The sequence below is a fragment of the Palaemon carinicauda genome, chromosome 37 (genome assembly GCF_036898095.1).
Source record: "Palaemon carinicauda isolate YSFRI2023 chromosome 37, ASM3689809v2, whole genome shotgun sequence".
Lineage (NCBI taxonomy): Eukaryota > Metazoa > Arthropoda > Malacostraca > Decapoda > Palaemonidae > Palaemon > Palaemon carinicauda.
This window is the reverse complement of record NC_090761.1, coordinates 71,393,466-71,413,114: the sequence shown is the minus strand read 5'-3', so window position 1 is coordinate 71,413,114 and position 19,649 is coordinate 71,393,466. Positions and strand designations below refer to the sequence as shown.

Genomic DNA, 19,649 nt, shown 5'->3' with positions numbered 1-19,649 from the left:
TATTTCTAAGTGCAGGGAATCTTGTGGTGCCATAATTCTCAATGGCATTGTATGTATAATTACTTGAATGAGAGCTGAAATTATCCTTGTAACTATGAAAGCTTTTCAGTGTACCAGTAGGATTGAAATCAAAGTTTTCTCCATAATCTATCCAATTATTTCTTTCAGTTGGGAATCATGTGATACCAAACTTCTCAATATTGTATCACCTATAAAAAGTGGGTGTTTTGAAAAGGTCGATAAAGCAGTAATTTAATCTATAGAAAATCTATATATACTTTAAAGGCTTCCATTTGATTTCTCCCTTAAGAGTCGTGACTGATAGATATTTACGAAAACAACTCTTCTCATTCGAAAAAAAAAGAAATGATAAATCAATATTAAAAAAAAAAAAAAAAAAAAAAAAAAAAAAAAAAAAAAAAAAAAAACGCTGTTACGCCAACACTCATTCGACTCTACTTTTTGTTAGTAATATAATCTAGAATAGATTATTCTATATAAGTCCTATTAGATACTCCAAGATTGAGTGATGCATATTGTGACAGGTGAAATGGTTGAAATTATATTCTCATGTTACGTAGTTAGTTACCTTTAGGAAAGTGTCATTTGAAAGAAAGCGAGATAAACAGGTAGAGAGAGATTCATTCTTCTTACTTTATATGACGAAAAGAATTATTTCGTTAGCAAAGTCGTCAACGTGAAATGTAAACCACATTAGGTATGTTCAAAGGATGCGTGGCATCTTGATATCATGCTTTGAAAAGCAATATGAATAAGCAAGCAATTTCCAAATGAGAAAATAATAATTTTTAAGCAAAATGTGGTTTCCAATTTCCAATACAAAATCAATTCGAGTTTTAGAAGTGTTGCAGCCTATAATAAATTTTGCAAAGAATACTCAAAGAAATACTATTCCTAAAGTATTTTATTTTTCCTTGTTTCCTTTCCTCACTGGGCTATTTTCCCTGTTAGAGCCTCAGGGCTTATAGCATCCTGCTTTTCCAACTAGGGTTGTAGCTTAACAAGTAATAATAATAATAATAATAATAATAATAATAATAATAATAATAATAATAATAATGATTAAAACGTTATAATCTGTTAGACTGCAAAACAAAAAATAAAACTTGTCTAAAGCAAAACTAGTAAAATCCGTTATGCTGCAACAAACATTAAGTTTTTCTGAAATAAAACTAGCAAATTTGATGAAACCAAACTTGGAGTATCTTCAAGTCCTTTTGGAAGAAAACGTGCGAGTTAGTGAGGGGATATAGTGGGTCCTAGACACATGTAAATTGCTGTAGTACCTATGAGAGTGAATTAATGAAGAAAGTCATATTTTGTTTAATCCTTTCTTTTTTTTTTCCTTCTCTTGGAGGGCTGGGGTTTTGACCTTGGGTGCATGTAACCTAGGTAAGCTATAAGCATATATATATATATATATATATACATGTATATATATGCAGATATATATATATATATATATATATACATATATATATAAATACATATTACATATATTACATACATACAATATTCATATACATATACATATATATATATATATATATATATACAGTGAAACCTAAAAAATAAATATTCTTTCTATTACTGAGGATGAGGATAAGTTATTTTACAAGAGATATGTCAAGAATACTAGAGTAGCAGAGCGCCTTTTTTTCTCTTTTTATAAAATAAACTAAAGACAATCACCATTCGTGAGAGCTAAATGAACAAAAGTATAAAAAAAATAGGAGAATTGCATATGAATGTCACGTATTACGAACCTTGGTATAATGGTTCATCAAATTCGATTTCCCTATCGCACATGATTTTCTCCGGTCTGATGCCTGAAGGGAGAACAACGATAAGAGAATGCTTTTAATACAGACCCCTTCTTCTCTGGCTGCCAACTAATGTTCACACAGGCCTACTACACATGAAAAACACACTAAGGATCATTCACTTTGGCTAAGAGAAGTGAACCATTTTTGCACGACTGTCGTGTTGCCAGTACGGCTTCCAGTACTCAAAAGATTCACTTTGGCTGAGACAAGTGATATTTTTTGGTATGACTGTCCCGTCACCACGATGGCTTCCGGTACGCAAAAGATTCACTTTGGCTAAGACAAGTGATATTTTTTGGTACGACTGTCCTGTCACCAAGATGGCTTCTGGTACACAAAAGATTCACTTTGGCTAAGACAAATGAGATTTTTTGGTATGACTGTCCCGTCGCCAAGATGGCTTCCGGTACACAAAAGATTCACTTTGGCTAAGACAAGTGATATTCTTTGGTACGACTGTCCCGTCACCAAGCTGGCTTCCAGTACTCAAAAGATTCACTTTGGCTAAGACAAATGAGATTTTTTGGTATGACTGTCCCGTCGCCAAGGTGAGTTACGGTATTTCAAAAGGCACGTATCTGCTGCTCAAAACTGATAAGTGGTGCACTCACTGAATCAGTCTTTGAGAATTTTTACTGTGCCTTTTATTGGCTTCAGTTCAGTCTTGGAAATAAGCAAGAGAAGACTTGATTGTGTTCTGACAAGGACAGTCTATCATGATTTGTCTCTTGAGTCACTTCGTTACGATGACTAAAGATAGGGAACGGCTAGAACTAAGTGAGAGAGAGAGAGAGAGAGAGAGAGAGAGAGAGAGAGAGCTATGAAGGGGAAGGCAAGAGGTGTCTTTTCCCAAGCTTCCCTTTTCTGCTTGTCTCATAAGCTTAGCTCCCTTTCTTTGGTAGTACTCTTACCATTTGCCATTCATGAAGGAATGTTGCTTCAGCAAGTTTGTACAGTTTTCTGAATGTGGTTAAGGGATTATTTAGGTTATGTGATTTAATATGTGCATGATTTGGTTTTGTTAGATGTCATGAGGTGAAATGGAAAGTGTTAATGATCATTTGCAAGAACTACATAAAATAGGCATCAAATATGCAGTAATACTGTTACTCCATCTACATATCTCACATAAAAGTTGAATTATATGACAAAAATGTACACAATGCAAGTACCATTGTGGGGCTGTAAAATCAGCATTTCCTTGGACTGCATAATACAACAACAGTGAGCACCAGTCTCTGAAGAATTTCTTTCAAAGATTATTAGTGATCTTCAAGTGGGACAACACTTACAAATCATTCTATTCTTAAGAGTACATGTAAATTTCTTCAAGCAACTTTTCTTTTGTCTCAATAAAAATCTGTCACTTAAGAATTATTGTCAAATGTTTCCTCATTCCATTTGGTAGTGGAACCTCTTGGCCCATTTAATAAATGAAATTGAATTGCTTAATCCTGATGGTGTTACGGGTATATGATAACACATTTGGATAGTATGGCACAGCATCATAAACAAAGGGAAAGTGAAGTGTTAAAATAGTCAACAACTGAAAATGGGAATCTGAGGAATGTCTGACTGTGAGCATACTTGACGACACTGTCTCATTAAAATGAAAAAATGAATGAAATGCTCATGCCATCCAACAAATCCCTGATATTACGTGACACTTATACCATTTATGTAGTTGTGATATCCTTATCACAGTTGAATGTAAATACATTTACTAAACCATGTTTTTAATAGGACTTTTCTTAAGAGTAGACTCATTTCAGATAGAATATTATAAAAATTCCATGTGGGTAAGTAAGTTAGCAACAGGTTGTCTTTAGAAAATTATTTCTTTTGTATGAGTGGAGTAATTTGTTAAAGAGGCTAAAGAAAATATTTTTTTTTATTGAATATGTGTGACAAATAAGTATAATGGCCTGCAAGTTCTATGACTGATTAAATGAAGAGTTTCTGATGTAAGGTTAAAAAACAGATAGAGTAAGAATATGAAGGTATCAGATAGACATTAACGAAGTTCAGATTAGCAATCAAATTAATTTTGCAAGGTAGAATATGATTTTAAGAGGACAAAAAGGTCTTGATATTTAATATAATATGTGCCACCATTCACTAAGAATGAAGCTTTGAAAATGTACTAGAACAATAAGATAAAGATTGAAATAATACAGTAAAATATAAAATAATTATAAAAAATGAAAGCAACTGACAACTGCAAAATTGCCAAGAGTATAGGATCATATAATTAATTTTGATTGTAGCTCCTGAACTTCGGAATGTATTGAAAAGAGTTTAAGAAAGATTTAAAAGCATTCAGTTAAGCATTAAGCTTAAGGATAAAAAAAAACTATCAAAATATGTGGTAAAACTAAGGAAATCATGCAATGAAACAAAATAAAAAAAAAAACCAAGTTGGCAACCATGAGAAATGACGTGTACAGTACAGAAAAAAGTAAATAAAAATAGTTTAAGACCATCTCTGAATAAGTCGTAAAAGTCAGTGTTTAGACTTTTAAATGCCTCATTCAGAAAAAATGGCCAGCATACTTGTTTTTTAGCTTAAAAAATCTAAATTTAAGATACAAAAATAATTAAGCTTATGTGCACTGAGTTTGAAAAGGTAATAGTCTATGTAGATATAATTACTATCAGATTCTTATCATTATTATTGAAAAAGGATTAAAAAAAATCAAAGACTTAAAACTGAACATCAGAACTCTCAGGAATGGAAAGTATGAAGACATTAGAAAAAAATAAACTAAAGTAAAAATTTCGAGATTATTTCAGCCATCTAAGTAAACTGGAACGAAATAAAATCAAAGGAGAATGTAACAGGAGGAAGATATATGTTGAGTTATCATGAGAGAATGAAGATAAAAGTTAGCAAGAATCATTAGAAATTTGACTCCGTTTTGACGATATGCTATGATAAGCATGTGTGGTTGGACGCAGGCATTCCGTGCACACCCCACTCTGAGGGAGTACACCCTGTCATACCTTTTCTGCGTGGCAAGTTCTTGTGTTTAGCACTCAACCACTGCCATCTCCACTTAGACTACCTGATTCATTACTCGACAGGCAGTAAGAGTGTGCCAGGGTGCATTTCCTCAGAATGAGGCGTGCTAGTAACTCCTGCGTCCAACTATAGTTTAGTGTTTTTGATGAAGGGTTGTCTAATGTATTAATTTATATTGATGTATAAAGAACAGGAAATATTCATAGGGGAAAGGGGAATAAGATAGTAAACCCAAGAGAATGAAATAAATCACGTTCGAGAGAAGGAAGGTTTGAAAAAAAGTAAGTGACAGTAACTAACCAGTAATATTGCAGGTACATTAATTGATAGCAAGTGAAAGACATCCTTGAGATGAGCAAGTTAATGCAATAAGGTTAGTAACAGTGTTTTAGTCGCACATTAGTGTGTCATTGTTTTATTCTTGTTCTCTTGCAACAATTATACCAATTCCCTATGTGGGGTAAGCGGATAAGTTGTAAATGAAAATACATATTTTTGGAATGGTAATGTAAATTCCAACATGAAGTAGATACAGTGCTGGAGATCTAAGCTTTGATAGCGTTTGGTTATTGTGGACTGAATGTTTACTGTATTGCCTGCATGATTAGTTACTTTGAACATGGGATAACACTTTGCTTAAGATCCTTGTGCTAATTTGTCCCATCCTGAAGAGTAAATTCCCTCATTGACACTTCTGTGCTCTATTTCATATAGCCAAAAGAAAGGCTGTAGATCTATTTGAATTATGAAAGTACGCTTCAGTTTACCATTGACTTAAGTGCGCTCTTGCTACGTAATGTACTTTCCTGAATTCAGGGTCGTTCATAGGGTTATCGAGACACCCCACAGGGTAAGAGAAGGGGTTGAGAGAAAGTCACTCACCCAAGTGGATGATGTTCTTTTCGTGCATGTGTTTGACACCCTCACATATCTGTCTCATGTAGTTTATGACTTCTGCTTCAGACATGACGTATCCTTCGGCAGTAATGCGTTCAAAGAGTTCTCCTCCAGACAAGCTGTAAATAGTGAGAAGACAAAAATTTTAATATTCAACATCATAGGCTAATAATAACTCACCATATCCACCTTAAGTCCAATATCTGTGATTGGATATTTTCCTCTTCATTTGAATCTTAACTGTAAACTATGACTCGTCATTTACTGTACTTACAATTCGAAGATCAGGACCATTTCATCGTCATCCTCAAAGGCATCATGGAGGTTGATCAGCTTAGGATGATGAAGGTGATTCATGATATCAATCTCCTTACGGATCAACTCCTTCTCCATAGCAGAGGCCACGGGAATAAATTTGGCAGCGAAAATGTTTCCTGACTTGCGTTCTCGGCAGCGGTGAACAACGCCAAAGGCTCCAGTACCAATCTCTTCAAGGATGTCATAGTATTCATAAACAGAGTCGTGCTTGATGTCAACGGGCTGTGGTACATATTTGGAATACACGTCGAAGACAAACTTGTCATAGTCGTCGACGCTCTCCTGTCTACCGCGGATCTTCTTTCCAGTCTCATCAAACTCATAGACCCTCTTCTTTGGTTTCTTGACCTTTGGTGCAGGAGTTTCTACAACACTTGTGACTGGTGAAGGATCGGATCTTCCATAGACATTTTCAGCGTATATTCTGAATTGGTACTGGTGTCCAGGGCTAAGTCCCTTGATCTGAGCAGTTGTCAAACGAGTATTTGTGCACTTGATCCAAGATTCCATAGGCAGCTCACGCTTTTCAATGATGTAGTTATTGATATTAGCACCACCATCCCAAGCTGGTACTTGCCAGGAAAGAACACATTCAGTGCCCAAAACACTTTCAATCTTTGGCAGACGAGGTGGATCAGGACGATCTGCAAAGGAAACGGAAATTCTAATGACTTACATTTTGTAAAATATCTTGTTTTATACTTTCTTGCAAAAGAGTTAATTATAAATTGTTATTATGAACTCTACATGAATAGTAAATATCTAACAGCTGTTTTCTTTAAAATTATTGGAAAAGTGCAAAAGAACAATAGAAAATTCTTTAATTATGCAATAACAACAAAGTACCTTAAATTCTTTCATAATGCTCGTCTTTTAGTAATAATTCCTTTAAAAATCAATTATTCTTTACTGACCTGAAATCTGGATCTTGATAATAACAGAGTCAGATCCAAGTTCATTCTCAGCAGTAAGACGATAATTGCCAGTATCCTGGTGGTTGACATCCCTGAGAGTAAGGATGGCATGTCGTGACTGAGTCTCAACATTGAAATGTCCACCAGACTCGATGGTTTCTCCATCGCGTTGCCAGGTAATACGTGGGCGAGGATTGCCAATGAAGGGAATCTTGATAACTGCATTCTCTCCCTTATCGAAGAAGGCAGTGTCACGGAACCTTGGTGGCACGTTGATCTTAGGTGCCACTGGTGGAGGAAACAAACAAGAAAATTAATTTTCTAAAATGGGCTTAAAACAATCCAGTCATGAATGAGATTATTACAAGGGGTTATGTGACATAAATGAATAATGAATAAGGGGAAAAATACTCACATTTGATGGAAAGTTCAGCTTTGGTGCTCCTAATTCCACCAGAGTTCTGTGCACGGCACATGTATTCATCTTCGTCTTCACCATATACATCATTGACAGTGAGTGTGTAAGTATCTCCATCACGGTTAACGGCATACTTGGCACTTCCACAAAGTTCTCGCATTCCCTTGAACCAAGAGATAGTTGGTCTTGGCCTACCAGTAATTTTGCATGTGAATGTTCCACTCTTGTGCTGTAGTGCCATGATATTTCTAAGAGGAGTCTCAATAACTGGTGGTGTGGCAGCATTGGGATCCTTAATCCTTACAGATGTTGAGCCCATTGATGGTGGTGACATTCCGGCATCATTTTCAGCAAAAACTCTGAACTCATACTGCCTGTCCTCAATAAGGTTGGAAGCATTGATCTGGGTGGCTGGGCATATGTACTGATTAACCATAGTCCATATGCTTGAACCAACTTCACACTTTTCTATCCAGTAGCCCTTGATGCGAGAGCCTCCGTCACTTTCTGGTTTAGTCCATTCAAGATGAACAAAATCACCACCAACTTCCATAACGCTTGGTACTCCTGGTGCTGATGGTGGGTCATATGGAGCCTTGGCCTTGATCGGGTTTGTACCAGTTAGAGGTGGACCCATACCATTATCATTGACAGCCATAATTCGGAACAAGTATTCTTGACCTTCTGTGAGTCCCTGAACGGTGAAAACGGTGTCTCTACAGAAGGAATTGATTGTAATCCAGTTAGCGTATGTAATATCCTTGCGTTCAACAATGTAATGTGTGACTGGCATACCACCATCGTAGACTGGAGGACGCCATGAAAGAGTACACATGTGGCGATTGATATCTGTAACTTCCAATGGAGGAGATGGGGGACCTGGCACTCCAGTGATGTAAACATCAAAGTTACCTGTGACTTTTCCAGAATCATTCTTGACTGTAAGAGTGTACTGACCAGCATCTTCCTTAACAACTTCCTTGATGAAAATAATGATAAACTCATCAAACACAGTAAACTTGACACGCTGGGACTGTTCCACTGGAACATCATTCTGTAAGAGTGTAACATCAAGAGGCAGATCACCAGAGAAGTAGATCTTAATCTTTGTGTTGTCTCCCTCTGGCAAGTAAAGGGCACTGTGCATCTGAGTAATACGTGGAGGATTACCAATTTTAACATGAGCAATTGAAGTGGCTTGACCGGCATCATTAGCAGCAACACATGCAAAGTCACCTTCATCGACTTCCCACATGTCTGCAATAGTAAGTTTAAAGACGCCATTATTCTCTTCAGCGCTAATGCGTCCGCCAAGAGTAACCTCACGTCCGTTCCTAAGCCAACGACCCTTGGGAGTTGGTTTACCTTCAGCTTCACATTCAAGTGTAACTGACTTATGCAGGGCAACAGCAGTGTTCTGGAGGTTGCGAATGAAGAATGGTTTTTCACCTGGTGCAGCCTCTCTAACTTTAACTGCTGGAGATGGATCTGATGCATCAGATTTGCCTGCAGCATTGATAGCATACACTCTGAATTCTACATCACTATTTTCAGTAAGATTTAGTACTGTGTATGAAGTATCAGTGATGTTGTAATCATTGCACTTAATCCAGATACTGCCAAGCTCACGCTTTTCAATCATGTAACCAGTGATACGAGAACCTCCATCACTTTCTGGTACACTCCACTTAAGGTCAACGTAGTTACGGCCAATCTTTGTGACCACAGGTGTACCTGGTGGTGAAGGTACAGCATACTTGCCCTTGAGTTTGATAGTTTTACTTGGAGGTGAATACTTGCTGAAACCAGCTGCATTTTTGGCCTTGACACGGAATTCATACTCATGGTTGACAAGTAGGGAATGTACATTATATGTGGTCTCCTTTACCAAGAAGTCATTAGCTGCAGTCCAGTTCGTATCTGTTACATCACGGAATTCTACCTTGTAACCCTGAATCTTGGAACCACCATCTGATGCAGGGCGATCCCAAGTAAGGACTGCTGAATTGATATCGTGATCCAAGATGTTGGGGCGACCAGGGGGATCGGGAACAGTGAATGGGAATTTGGCTGTAATGGGGTCCAATGTCTCAAGAGGCTCTGATACTCCATATTGATTCTCAGCACGGACACGGAAGTAATACTGCCTGTTTGGCTCTAGACCAATCACATCATAATGGCATGATCTTACAAAAGCAGTAACCTTAGTCCATAATCCAGTATGTGGTTCCATGCGCTCCACTTGGTAGTTGGTAATTGGAGAGCCACCATCGTCCAATGGCACACGCCAAGCAAGACTACAAGTTTCTGGAGTAATATCAGTCACCTCTAGTGGTCCTTGAGGTGGTGATGGCTTATCTACAACCAAGACCTTGCAAGTACCTGAATCAGCACCCTCTGTGTTGGTGAGCTTGATAGTGTATTTGCCAGTATCTGACCTCTTTGCACTCTTATTGAGGAACACAGTAGATGTAGCACTGCTCATGTGGAATTGGATACGGTCATCAGGGATAACCTCATTAGGCCCAATCCACCATTGTACTTTAGGCTGAGGAGATGCAATGAAGGGTACAGTGATGGTAAACTCTTCACCAGCGATGACTGTCATGTCCCTGATGCTGAGATCAGATGTAATCTTGGGTGCACCTAGTGAGAGAAATAAATAAAATTATAATTATCTTGCTAAAAAGCTTAGGTTAATTAAAATGAAGATTTTTCTTCCCTTTTACCAATAGAAAGGAATATATACTGTACCACATAAACTTAATATAGAAAAATTATGTTCATTGAATATATAATATTGTAAAGCCAGCCAGGTATACTTACGGAAGCTGATGCACTTGATGTTTTCACTTGGATCACTCCATGGACCCTGTCCTGCTGCATTGACAGCTGCGGCACGGAATTCATACTCCTGATGTTCAGTGAGATTGATGACACGGTATGTGGTATCCTTCACCAGACCATGAGAGCCCTTAGTCCATTGCAGGTCACCAACAATGCGTTTCTCAACAACATAACCCTGAATGTGAGAACCACCATCGTGGCGAGGCTTTGTCCATTGGATGGTGATGGAATCTTCTGTGGATTCCAAACCACGTGGGGCTCCTGGTGCACCTGGAGGATCTGCGAGAAAGGTAATGCTTTTGTTAGAATAGGTTACAACTTACAGTTTTATTCTATAAATAAGTTGATAAGTTATAGGATAACCATAAGCTCGATAATATAATTTATTTTTCTATGCGGTCTTTTATTAAAATCAACCAAAAAACGACGAATAAATGTGGAACTTCATAAGGTAAAGAGAACTGGGACTTCATGTTAAAAAACTCAAGAATTCTTCACATATTTATAAAGTACAGTATAGTTTATCTGAAAATGAACTAAACAAGCAATATTCTCAAAAAAAAAAAAAAAAAAACCACTCAGTAGACAGTTATCAGTATGGAATTCTTTGGAAAATTAATTTTCAGTATGTTTTATATATACATATGTATATATATATATATATATATATACATATATATATATATATATATATATAAATATATAAATGTATATATATATATATATATATATATTGAAAAAATAACTTATACATACCAAATGGATGCCTGGCTTTGATTGGAGCAGGTGAGGTGCAAGGATCTGAGATGCCATACTGATTTTCAGCCATAACACGGAACTCGTATTCTTGGCCCACTGTGAGGTTGCGGATCCTGAGGTAAGGCGTAATAACATAGCTGCTGACCTTAGCCCAGTTGCCTCGGCCCTCTTTCTTTTCGACGATATAGTTCGTAATATCTGAGCCACCATTGTCCTTTGGTGGATTCCAGAATATTGTGAGAGCATCTCCGTTGAACTCATCTGCCCTGAGGTTTTCAGGTGGTGCTGGACGATCAAGGACACGGACATTGACCAGTACAGAATCAAATCCAGATGGATTTTGGAGTCTGAGTTTGTATGGTCCAGTATCAGTGCGCTTGGAATTCGTGACAATCATGGCACAGTAATCATCGGTGAGCTTTTCGTGGATACGTGAGTCAGCTTCAATGCTGATTTCCTCGTCATCCCTGTACCAGACGGATGTGGGTTTTGGGAAGCCAGTGTAAGGCACGTGGATGGAGAAGTCTTCACCAGCACGCACCGTAATGTCCCGGACAGCGCCGAGGTCAATGCGGGGCTTATTTGCCTGTTCCTCAATCTTGATGAGGCCTGATGGACGTGATGGAGCAGAAGGACCAACGTCATTGACCGCAATTACTCTGAAGATGTACTCATCCATTTCACTGAGATTAAAGACAGTGAAGTTGGTGTCAGGATGAGGATGGTCATTAGCCTGTTTCCAGTCATCATCGTCCTTCTTCTTGAATTCAATCAAATATCCTTTGATCTTTGAGCCGCCATCTTGGTGAGGTGGGCGCCAAGATATTGTTACCCAATTCCTGCCAATGCGATCTGGTCTTGGGGCTTCAGGTGGTCCAGGTAGGTCTGGAAATAGTGAGGATTATGATAAGTGATTCTGTTGACTACTTTTAGATGTGGATAGTGGATTAAGACCTAAGAAATCTTTATAGAAAATAAATGTATTTAAAATGAAAATGAAATTAAAATAATTAGTCCTAACTTGTAAAGCAAATATTTATGGGTGGGTTAAGAAAATCATTTTGAAAAATATTCTCAAATTAATAATAATAATAATAATAATAATAATAATAATAATAATAATAATAATAATAATAATAATAATAATAATAATTGTTAATAATAATAATTATTAATAACAATGATAATTATTATTACTAATAATAATTCTAATTATTAATAATAAAAATAATTATCAATAGTAATAATAATCATTATTATGGATAATAATAATAATAATAATAATAATAATATTAACTGGTTTTTATCAGATGAATACTTACATTTCTGCACTTTAGCCACAATAGAGTTGGATGGCTTGCTAGGTTTGCCAGGACCAGCCTCATTGACAGCACTGACGCGGAATTCGTACCTGCTGCCTTCAGACAGTCCTTGAACTGTGTATTGGGTATTGGGTGTTGGGTAGTGATTCACCTGGAAACAAAAATATTGCAACATTTGTAACATGAATCCCTTTTATATTGCTTTTGAACTTTGTCATGCAATTGACATATTGCTGAACTTTACAATAATTTTTTGGTATCCGACTGAGAGAGAGAGAGAGAGAGAGAGAGAGAGAGCACTTTATGCTAGTGATTTGATAAGAATTTTAGTGACCAATGTAATCCCTGAGAGAGAGAGAGAGAGAGAGAGAGAGAGCACTTTATGCTAGTGATTTGATAAGAATTTTAGTGACCAATGTAATCCCTGAGAGGAGAGAGAGAGAGAGAGAGAGAGAGAGAGAGAGAGCACTTTATACTAGTGATTTGATAAGAATTTTAGTGACCAATGTAATCCCTGAGAGAGAGAGAGAGAGAGAGAGAGAGAGAGAGAGAGAGAGACATACTCACCCTTATCCATTCGCCACCTCTTTCCCTCTTCTCAATGATATAACCAGTGATAGGTCGTCCACCATTGTTGGCAGGTGCCTTCCATTCCAGGCTGCAGGTGGATGGACTGTAACTGAGAATGTCTGGCTTGTCGGGTGCATCTGGAGGATCGAATGGATTCTTGGCTTCGACCGGCTTGCCTTCCAGAGGCTCTGAGACGCCGTACATGTTCTCAGCACGGACGCGGAACTTGTACTTCTTACCCTCTTCCAGACCCTGTTGTTGAGGATAGATTTTAGTACCAAGAAAGTAGATGTTTACTATACAAATCCTTTAAATTGCTTATGACTAAAGGGTAAAGAGAGAGTGAGGAGGGCTTGGGAGGAGTCTATAAGGGGAGAAGATGAAGAGGGAGACAGAGAATTAGATGGAGAGATAAGGTGAGGGATGATATGGAGAGAAGAGGTTTGATGGAAAGGATGCCTTTGATCGAAGGCATTGGAAAGGGCGCATCAGGTAACCGAACCCTTAATATAGGGATAACGGTGGAGAAGAAGAAGATAAAGAGTACATACAGTATACTACATCAAAATGCATCTGCTAAAGTATATCCTTTATTTACCACATCATATATTTCCAGTACTTGAACTATCCTGATTGCCTTGTAGTGTTTACCTTCAACATTAGAGTAAAGATAAATAATATTTCTCAAAAATCCGCCATAGTGTGTTCTAAGTTCCGAGACTGTTCTCATGAAGGGATAATCATAGATGGTCTGTCTATACATTGAGCTGATTTACATAAGCTAAAATAAATTGAGAAATATGGTTGAAAAGAAACAGTAAGTTCTAGAGCTTTCAAATATATGGCCCCAAGACTCTATAATAAGCTCCCACTAGACATCCTATCAGTCACAGGGTTTCCAGAAAAAACAGCCCTTAAAATAAGTAAGTACTACTAAGATGTCCTGTTACCTTGACTGTGAAGGCGCACTTGGGGCAGTATCCAGGAACAACCTTCCACATGTCGTAATTGGCTTCTGTCTTCTCCACCACATAGCCTGTGACTTCGGAGCCTCCGTCGTCTTGAGGTGGCTTCCAGGAGAGCGAAACAGTGTGGGCAGTGATGTCTGTGGGTGTGAGAGGACCCAGAGGTGGGCTGGGCTTGTCTACAACGATCACCTGGTGAATAGATTAAAAACGTCATGAACACCGAAGTGAATGGTTTAAAATCTGATGAAAAAAATTAGTTTTAGATGGCCATACATGCAGATGAAGGATGGTTTCTGGTTATGTGAAGTATTGGTTTTAGTTTTAGTGAGTTTTCTTGTTACTGAGAAAGGAGGTATTTATTGGAGCTGACCTCAGCATACAGTATTGGAAGCTTTGGCGGATAAGTTGTATCTATGTTGAGGAAAATGAAAAAATGGTCAGAGTACTGTATTGCTGTAGTGAATGCAAAGCAATGGGTAGGATAAATAATGGAAAATTTACGGAAGGGAAAAGCTGTCATGATTTAATTACTAGCCATTTTTAAATTGGACCATAGTTAATAGATAAAGCTAAAGGAAGGTAGGTCTGATATTCAGGGAGCAATAGATTCAAGAACGAAAACCAGAAATGTAAAAAGTTTTATTAGAGACATGGGGGTTTAAACTGCTCAGGAGACCAACACAGTGCTGCTCCTAATATCATAACATCAAGAATACAGTAGTCGCATTCATGGAAAATAAATTGAATCCTTTCTTGGATGGGGAAAGTGTAGCTCCTGCCTAGTTGGAAGCAGAATTGATTGATAACTAAAGATTCTGCGATGGAACACAGCTTCCCTTCTTCTGCCACGTATTGACTGATGTATTTCAGAAAATGAATTGTGATAAAAAAAATGGCAAGAATTAAAAATCATGGAGAGAGAGAAAAACTTCTGTAATGTACCTCAATGTCAGCAGAGTCCTTGCCGTAGGCGTTCTCGGCTGTGATCTTGTAAGTACCAGAATCCTCACGACGAGACTTATCCACAAAGAGACGAGTGTAGTCATTGGTTGTCTCCATCTGTGATGAAGTAAAATTGCCATTAGGTATATGTTTTCATGCATCTAAAATAGATGTATCAAATATTCTGGATAGAGTACCAGGAAGACAGAAAACATCGATACTATAGTAACTTTATAACTGAAATAAACACGAAAAAAAAGTTGGCCTTTTTGAGATGCTGATTCCAAATCTAAATAACAAATTACGAAGTTGAAAATAAATATAGATTTATTGTAATGGAATTTACTAGAGTATCATGGAGACTTACGGAAGTTCTCTTTGTAGGCTCAACCTTCTTGCCGACCCTGGTCCATTCACATGCTGGCTGTGGAGCACCAGACATAGGAATCTTGATGTCAATGGGCTCTCCAGCACGAACCTTGAGCTTCTTACCCAGAAGACCATCCAGGTATAGCTTGGGTGCCTCTGCATGATTGAAACAATAGAATTTGAAATTAGTTCCATGAAAGATTCAAGAGAAAGAAAAACAATTTCTTTAGTTAAGATGTTTACATCAGAATTTACTTGAGAAAAAATCTTATTGATATCAATTTTAACTTATAATCCTTATGTTCTTATCATTGTGCATTCCAGGAAATTAAGGATAAAATCTAATCTAATCAATGGTCAAATGTGAAAGGTATCAGTAATAGAAATCAGCTTACCGCGCATGGGTCTTGCAGCAATGGGATGAGATGGCTCAGATGGTTCTGAGGCTCCCATTTTGTTGTTGGCAATGACACGGTACTGATACTGTTCACCCTCAAGGACAGTGTCGTCCAGGAACTCTGTGAAACGCACGTTTTCTCGGCTGATCTTCTTCCATCTGCCGGAGTGAATACCGCAGCGTTCCACATCGTAGCCGGTGATAGGAGAGCCACCGCTAGAACGAGGTGCTTGCCAGGAGATCTTGATGAAGTCCTTGTCGGAGTCAATGCAGGTTGGACGGCCTGGGCGACCGGGAACATCTGATAGAAAGGAGAAAAGTTCCAAAACTGTATTAGTACTCGCAGCATTCTAAGAAATAATGGAAATGAAGAGTGCATTTTTATCAGACGGTTGATCCTAAAAGTAATAATCACAGAATTTTCAAGGAAATAAGATGTCATCATGTCTAGTTCAAGTCTTACCAAATATCATTATCCTGATATCTAGTATCTCAGGTAATACGATATTTTGTAGGTTCTTCTTCCTTTGGCACTATTTCATTCCTATATAAGAACATGAATACATAAAATCCTGTAAACATGTATGAACCCAGATTTGCCTGTATATACTGTTTTCCCATCTCTAAACAAACTAACAGCTTACCAGCAGATGACTTGGCAGTGATAGGCTTGTCTGATACAAGAGGTTCACCGCGACCTTGCATGTTCTCGGCCATGACCCTGAACTCGTACTTGTTACCCTCCAGAAGGCGTGGTACAGTGGCGTGCAAGTTCTTGGGGTCAACCCAGCTCACTGCAGGTACCCATCCACCGCCATGAGTGATGTCTCGTTTCTCAATGACATATCCACTGTAGAGGAGGAAAAGATAATAGTTTAAGAATGGTGCATCAGCAGATGGATTATGTATAGATATATATTTATACATATAGTATACAGTATATAAATTATAGCTATACTGATTATTTTCATGTTACTTAAGCCACAACACCAAGTGTGAATGTATGTTCTTGATAATTGTATTTTTCATTATAAAAAACATCATAACATTTTCCACAATTATACACTTTAAAGATATAAATACTACACTGTGAATGCTACTTACGTAATTGGGCTACCACCATCATCGAGAGGCTGTTTCCAGGATATGATGACGTTGTTGGCCTGTACCTCTTCATAAACCAAGGGTCCTTCGGGGGCACCAGGAGTGTCCAGAACTATCACCTGGAATGAGGCTTCGTCCTGACCGCTCTCGTTTTTGACGCGGACACGGAACTCGCCAGAATCTCCTCTGACAGTGTTGACAGCATGGAGGATAGTATGGTTATTGATGGCAGTGATAGTGTGTCTGACGTCATCAAATAGCTCACGGTCATCACTGAACCAGAAGACATCGGGCTGGGGTTCACCAATGAAATCAACGTCAACGTGCAAGACTTGGCCAGCCTTGATGCGGACATCGTACAGAGGACCGATGATTCTTGGTGCCACTGAATTAATAAAAAGTGAGATATTAATATCTTAGTAAGTGGAGGAGGACTTTAAATCATGTCACATGATATTTCAAACTTATTTCAGCCAATAAATCTATAAGGTTTTTTAAGGTGATTAAACTAAGTAAGAATCTATAATATGCTTAACAAATTTTCCTTTTACCCCCTTAACATTTTCACAACAGCAATGAAAGAAACAAAATATAACTTACGGTGACGGGGTCTGCATATGACAGAGTCAGAAGGCTCAGAGGGCTCAGACTGACCAACCTTGTTGACAGCAATCACCCTGAACTCATACTCCTGACCATCTGTGAGGTTGGGCACAGTTCCCTTTCCTTCTGGACCCACACGGGCAGCGGTCGACCAGTAAGGTGATCCGCGTTCCTTCTTCTGAATGATGTAGCCGGTGATGGGAGATCCTCCGTCATTAGTTGGTGGGTTCCATTCCAAGTCCACATGGTCACTGTCCCAGTCAACCACATTGGGGCGACCTGGTTGGCCTGGCTCATCTGTTGAGAAAGATATTTTTATCATTGAGAAAACTATAATGTATGTTTTTATCAAGAATTGAATAACATATTCAAATTCCTAATGGTCTTTTATTCAGTGATATATGCTAATATGTTGACACACAAGTATGTATATATATATATATATATATATATATATATATATATATATATATATATACATATGAATATATTTATATATATACATACATACATATATGCATATACACATTAATGCATATACACACAAACAAATATATATACATATATATATGTATATATATGTAAATAAATATGTATATATATATATATATATATATATATATATATATATATATATATATATATAATATATATATATATGTGTATATATATATATATGTATATATATATATATATATATATATATATATATATATACAATTTGTGTGTGTATTCCTATGTAACACAAACATTTTTGTCACTTACCGATTGCATTCTTGGCAATGATGCTCTTATCTGTGCACAGGGGCTCAGATTCGCCAATAGCATTGACAGCCTTTACACGGAAGTGGTATTCCTTCATGTGGACAAGACCATGAACATCAGCCATGAGTCCAGCAACTTCTGCAGCCTCAGTCCATGTACCACGAGACAAATCCATCTTCTCCACCAGGTAGTGCAGAATAGGTGAACCACCATCATCAATAGGAGTCTTGAATGAAACTTTGCATCCTTCGCGTGTAACATCATAGACAGTAAGAGGTCCCTCTGGCCTACTTGGTTTGTCAAGTACAGTGACTGTACCTGAGGCAGATACCTTACCAAGTTCATTTTCAAGAGTTAGAGTGTAAATACCACTGTCAGTACGCTGAGCGAAGGGAATATCAAGAATGGTCTGCTTGCCGTATGTCTGCATATCAACACGCTCTGATTCCAAGAGTGGTTGGCCATTGACAGTCCAAGAAACTTTAGGCCTTGGTGCACCACGAATTGGCACAGTGTAGTTAAGGCGAGTATTAGCCTTGATGACGAGATCTTCAAGGTTCTTGGTATCAATGCCAGGCTTTTCAAAGCGAGCTTTGCATACAATGGGCTGTGAGGCATCGGATGGTTCAGAATTACCGGCCCTGTTGACTGCAATGACACGGAACTGGTATTCTTCACCTTCAATGAGATCTGGAATAGAGGCCTTTGGTCCATGCTTTGCAGAGACTTCAGCTGCCTTTTCCCAGGGTCCGTAGCGCTTCCTCTTTTCGATGATCCAATCGGTGATAGGAGCACCTCCATCATTCCTTGGCTCAGTCCATTGAAGATCAACACGGTCCTTATCCCAGTCCATAATCTCTGGTGTACCTGGCTTGCTGGGCTTAGAGTATGGATCCTTAGCTGTAATTGTTTCCATACCAGCAAGTGGCTGACCTTGGCCTTGACGATTCACAGCAGATACACGGAACTTATAATCATGTCCCTCAATAAGGTTATCGACATCACAGCTGGTGCCTTTGACTTCACCGCATGGTACCCATCGCAGTGTCTCTGTATCCATCTTCTCAACGGCATACTGAATGATCTCAGAGCCACCGTCATCCTTTGGTGGTTTCCAGGCAACGGTGCATCCAGTCTTAGAGATGTTAGAGTGCTTGAGAGGTCCTTCTGGGATACCAGGAACATCAAGGACAATAATATTGCATGTGCAGGTGTCTTCACCATTCTTGTTACGAGCAGTGAGGGTGTAAGGACCGGTATCGGATCGCTTAACCTCATTGATCTTAAGGAATGTGGTGTAATCCTCATTAAAGATGGTAAGTCGGCTGGATGGATACAGGTCGGTATCATTCAGCTTCCATTGCTTTGTCGCTGGTGGTTCACCGATGACTGGTACGGGCAAGTTAAGGTTCTCTCCGGCCTTAATCCTTACCTCCATCATGGCGTTGCGATCAATGCGAGGAGGAACTGTAAAACAGAGGGGTATAAGTTTCCAAATATTGACTTGTACTCAAATAAAAATAAAGAAAATATCATCATTAGTTACTATCATTCTGTTACCATAACCTCTGCTTTCAAGATATGCAA

The 19,649-nt window shown here is 38.2% G+C and overlaps 1 protein-coding gene across 1 annotated transcript in view; it reads right to left on the bottom strand.

The window, feature by feature from the left end:
• The window catches only part of LOC137629783 (twitchin-like), a 224,471-nt gene that overhangs the window by 20,545 nt on the left and 184,277 nt on the right, over nucleotides 1-19,649 (bottom strand). The window contains 16 exon segments of the mRNA XM_068361418.1: nucleotides 5,752-5,885; nucleotides 6,041-6,728; nucleotides 6,999-7,286; nucleotides 7,414-10,062; nucleotides 10,243-10,542; nucleotides 11,020-11,907; nucleotides 12,345-12,495; nucleotides 12,912-13,166; nucleotides 13,865-14,071; nucleotides 14,825-14,941; nucleotides 15,192-15,349; nucleotides 15,589-15,891; nucleotides 16,235-16,440; nucleotides 16,695-17,079; nucleotides 17,295-17,594; nucleotides 18,063-19,529. Of these exon segments, the coding sequence (XP_068217519.1) occupies nucleotides 5,752-5,885; nucleotides 6,041-6,728; nucleotides 6,999-7,286; nucleotides 7,414-10,062; nucleotides 10,243-10,542; nucleotides 11,020-11,907; nucleotides 12,345-12,495; nucleotides 12,912-13,166; nucleotides 13,865-14,071; nucleotides 14,825-14,941; nucleotides 15,192-15,349; nucleotides 15,589-15,891; nucleotides 16,235-16,440; nucleotides 16,695-17,079; nucleotides 17,295-17,594; nucleotides 18,063-19,529 (8,496 nt within the window).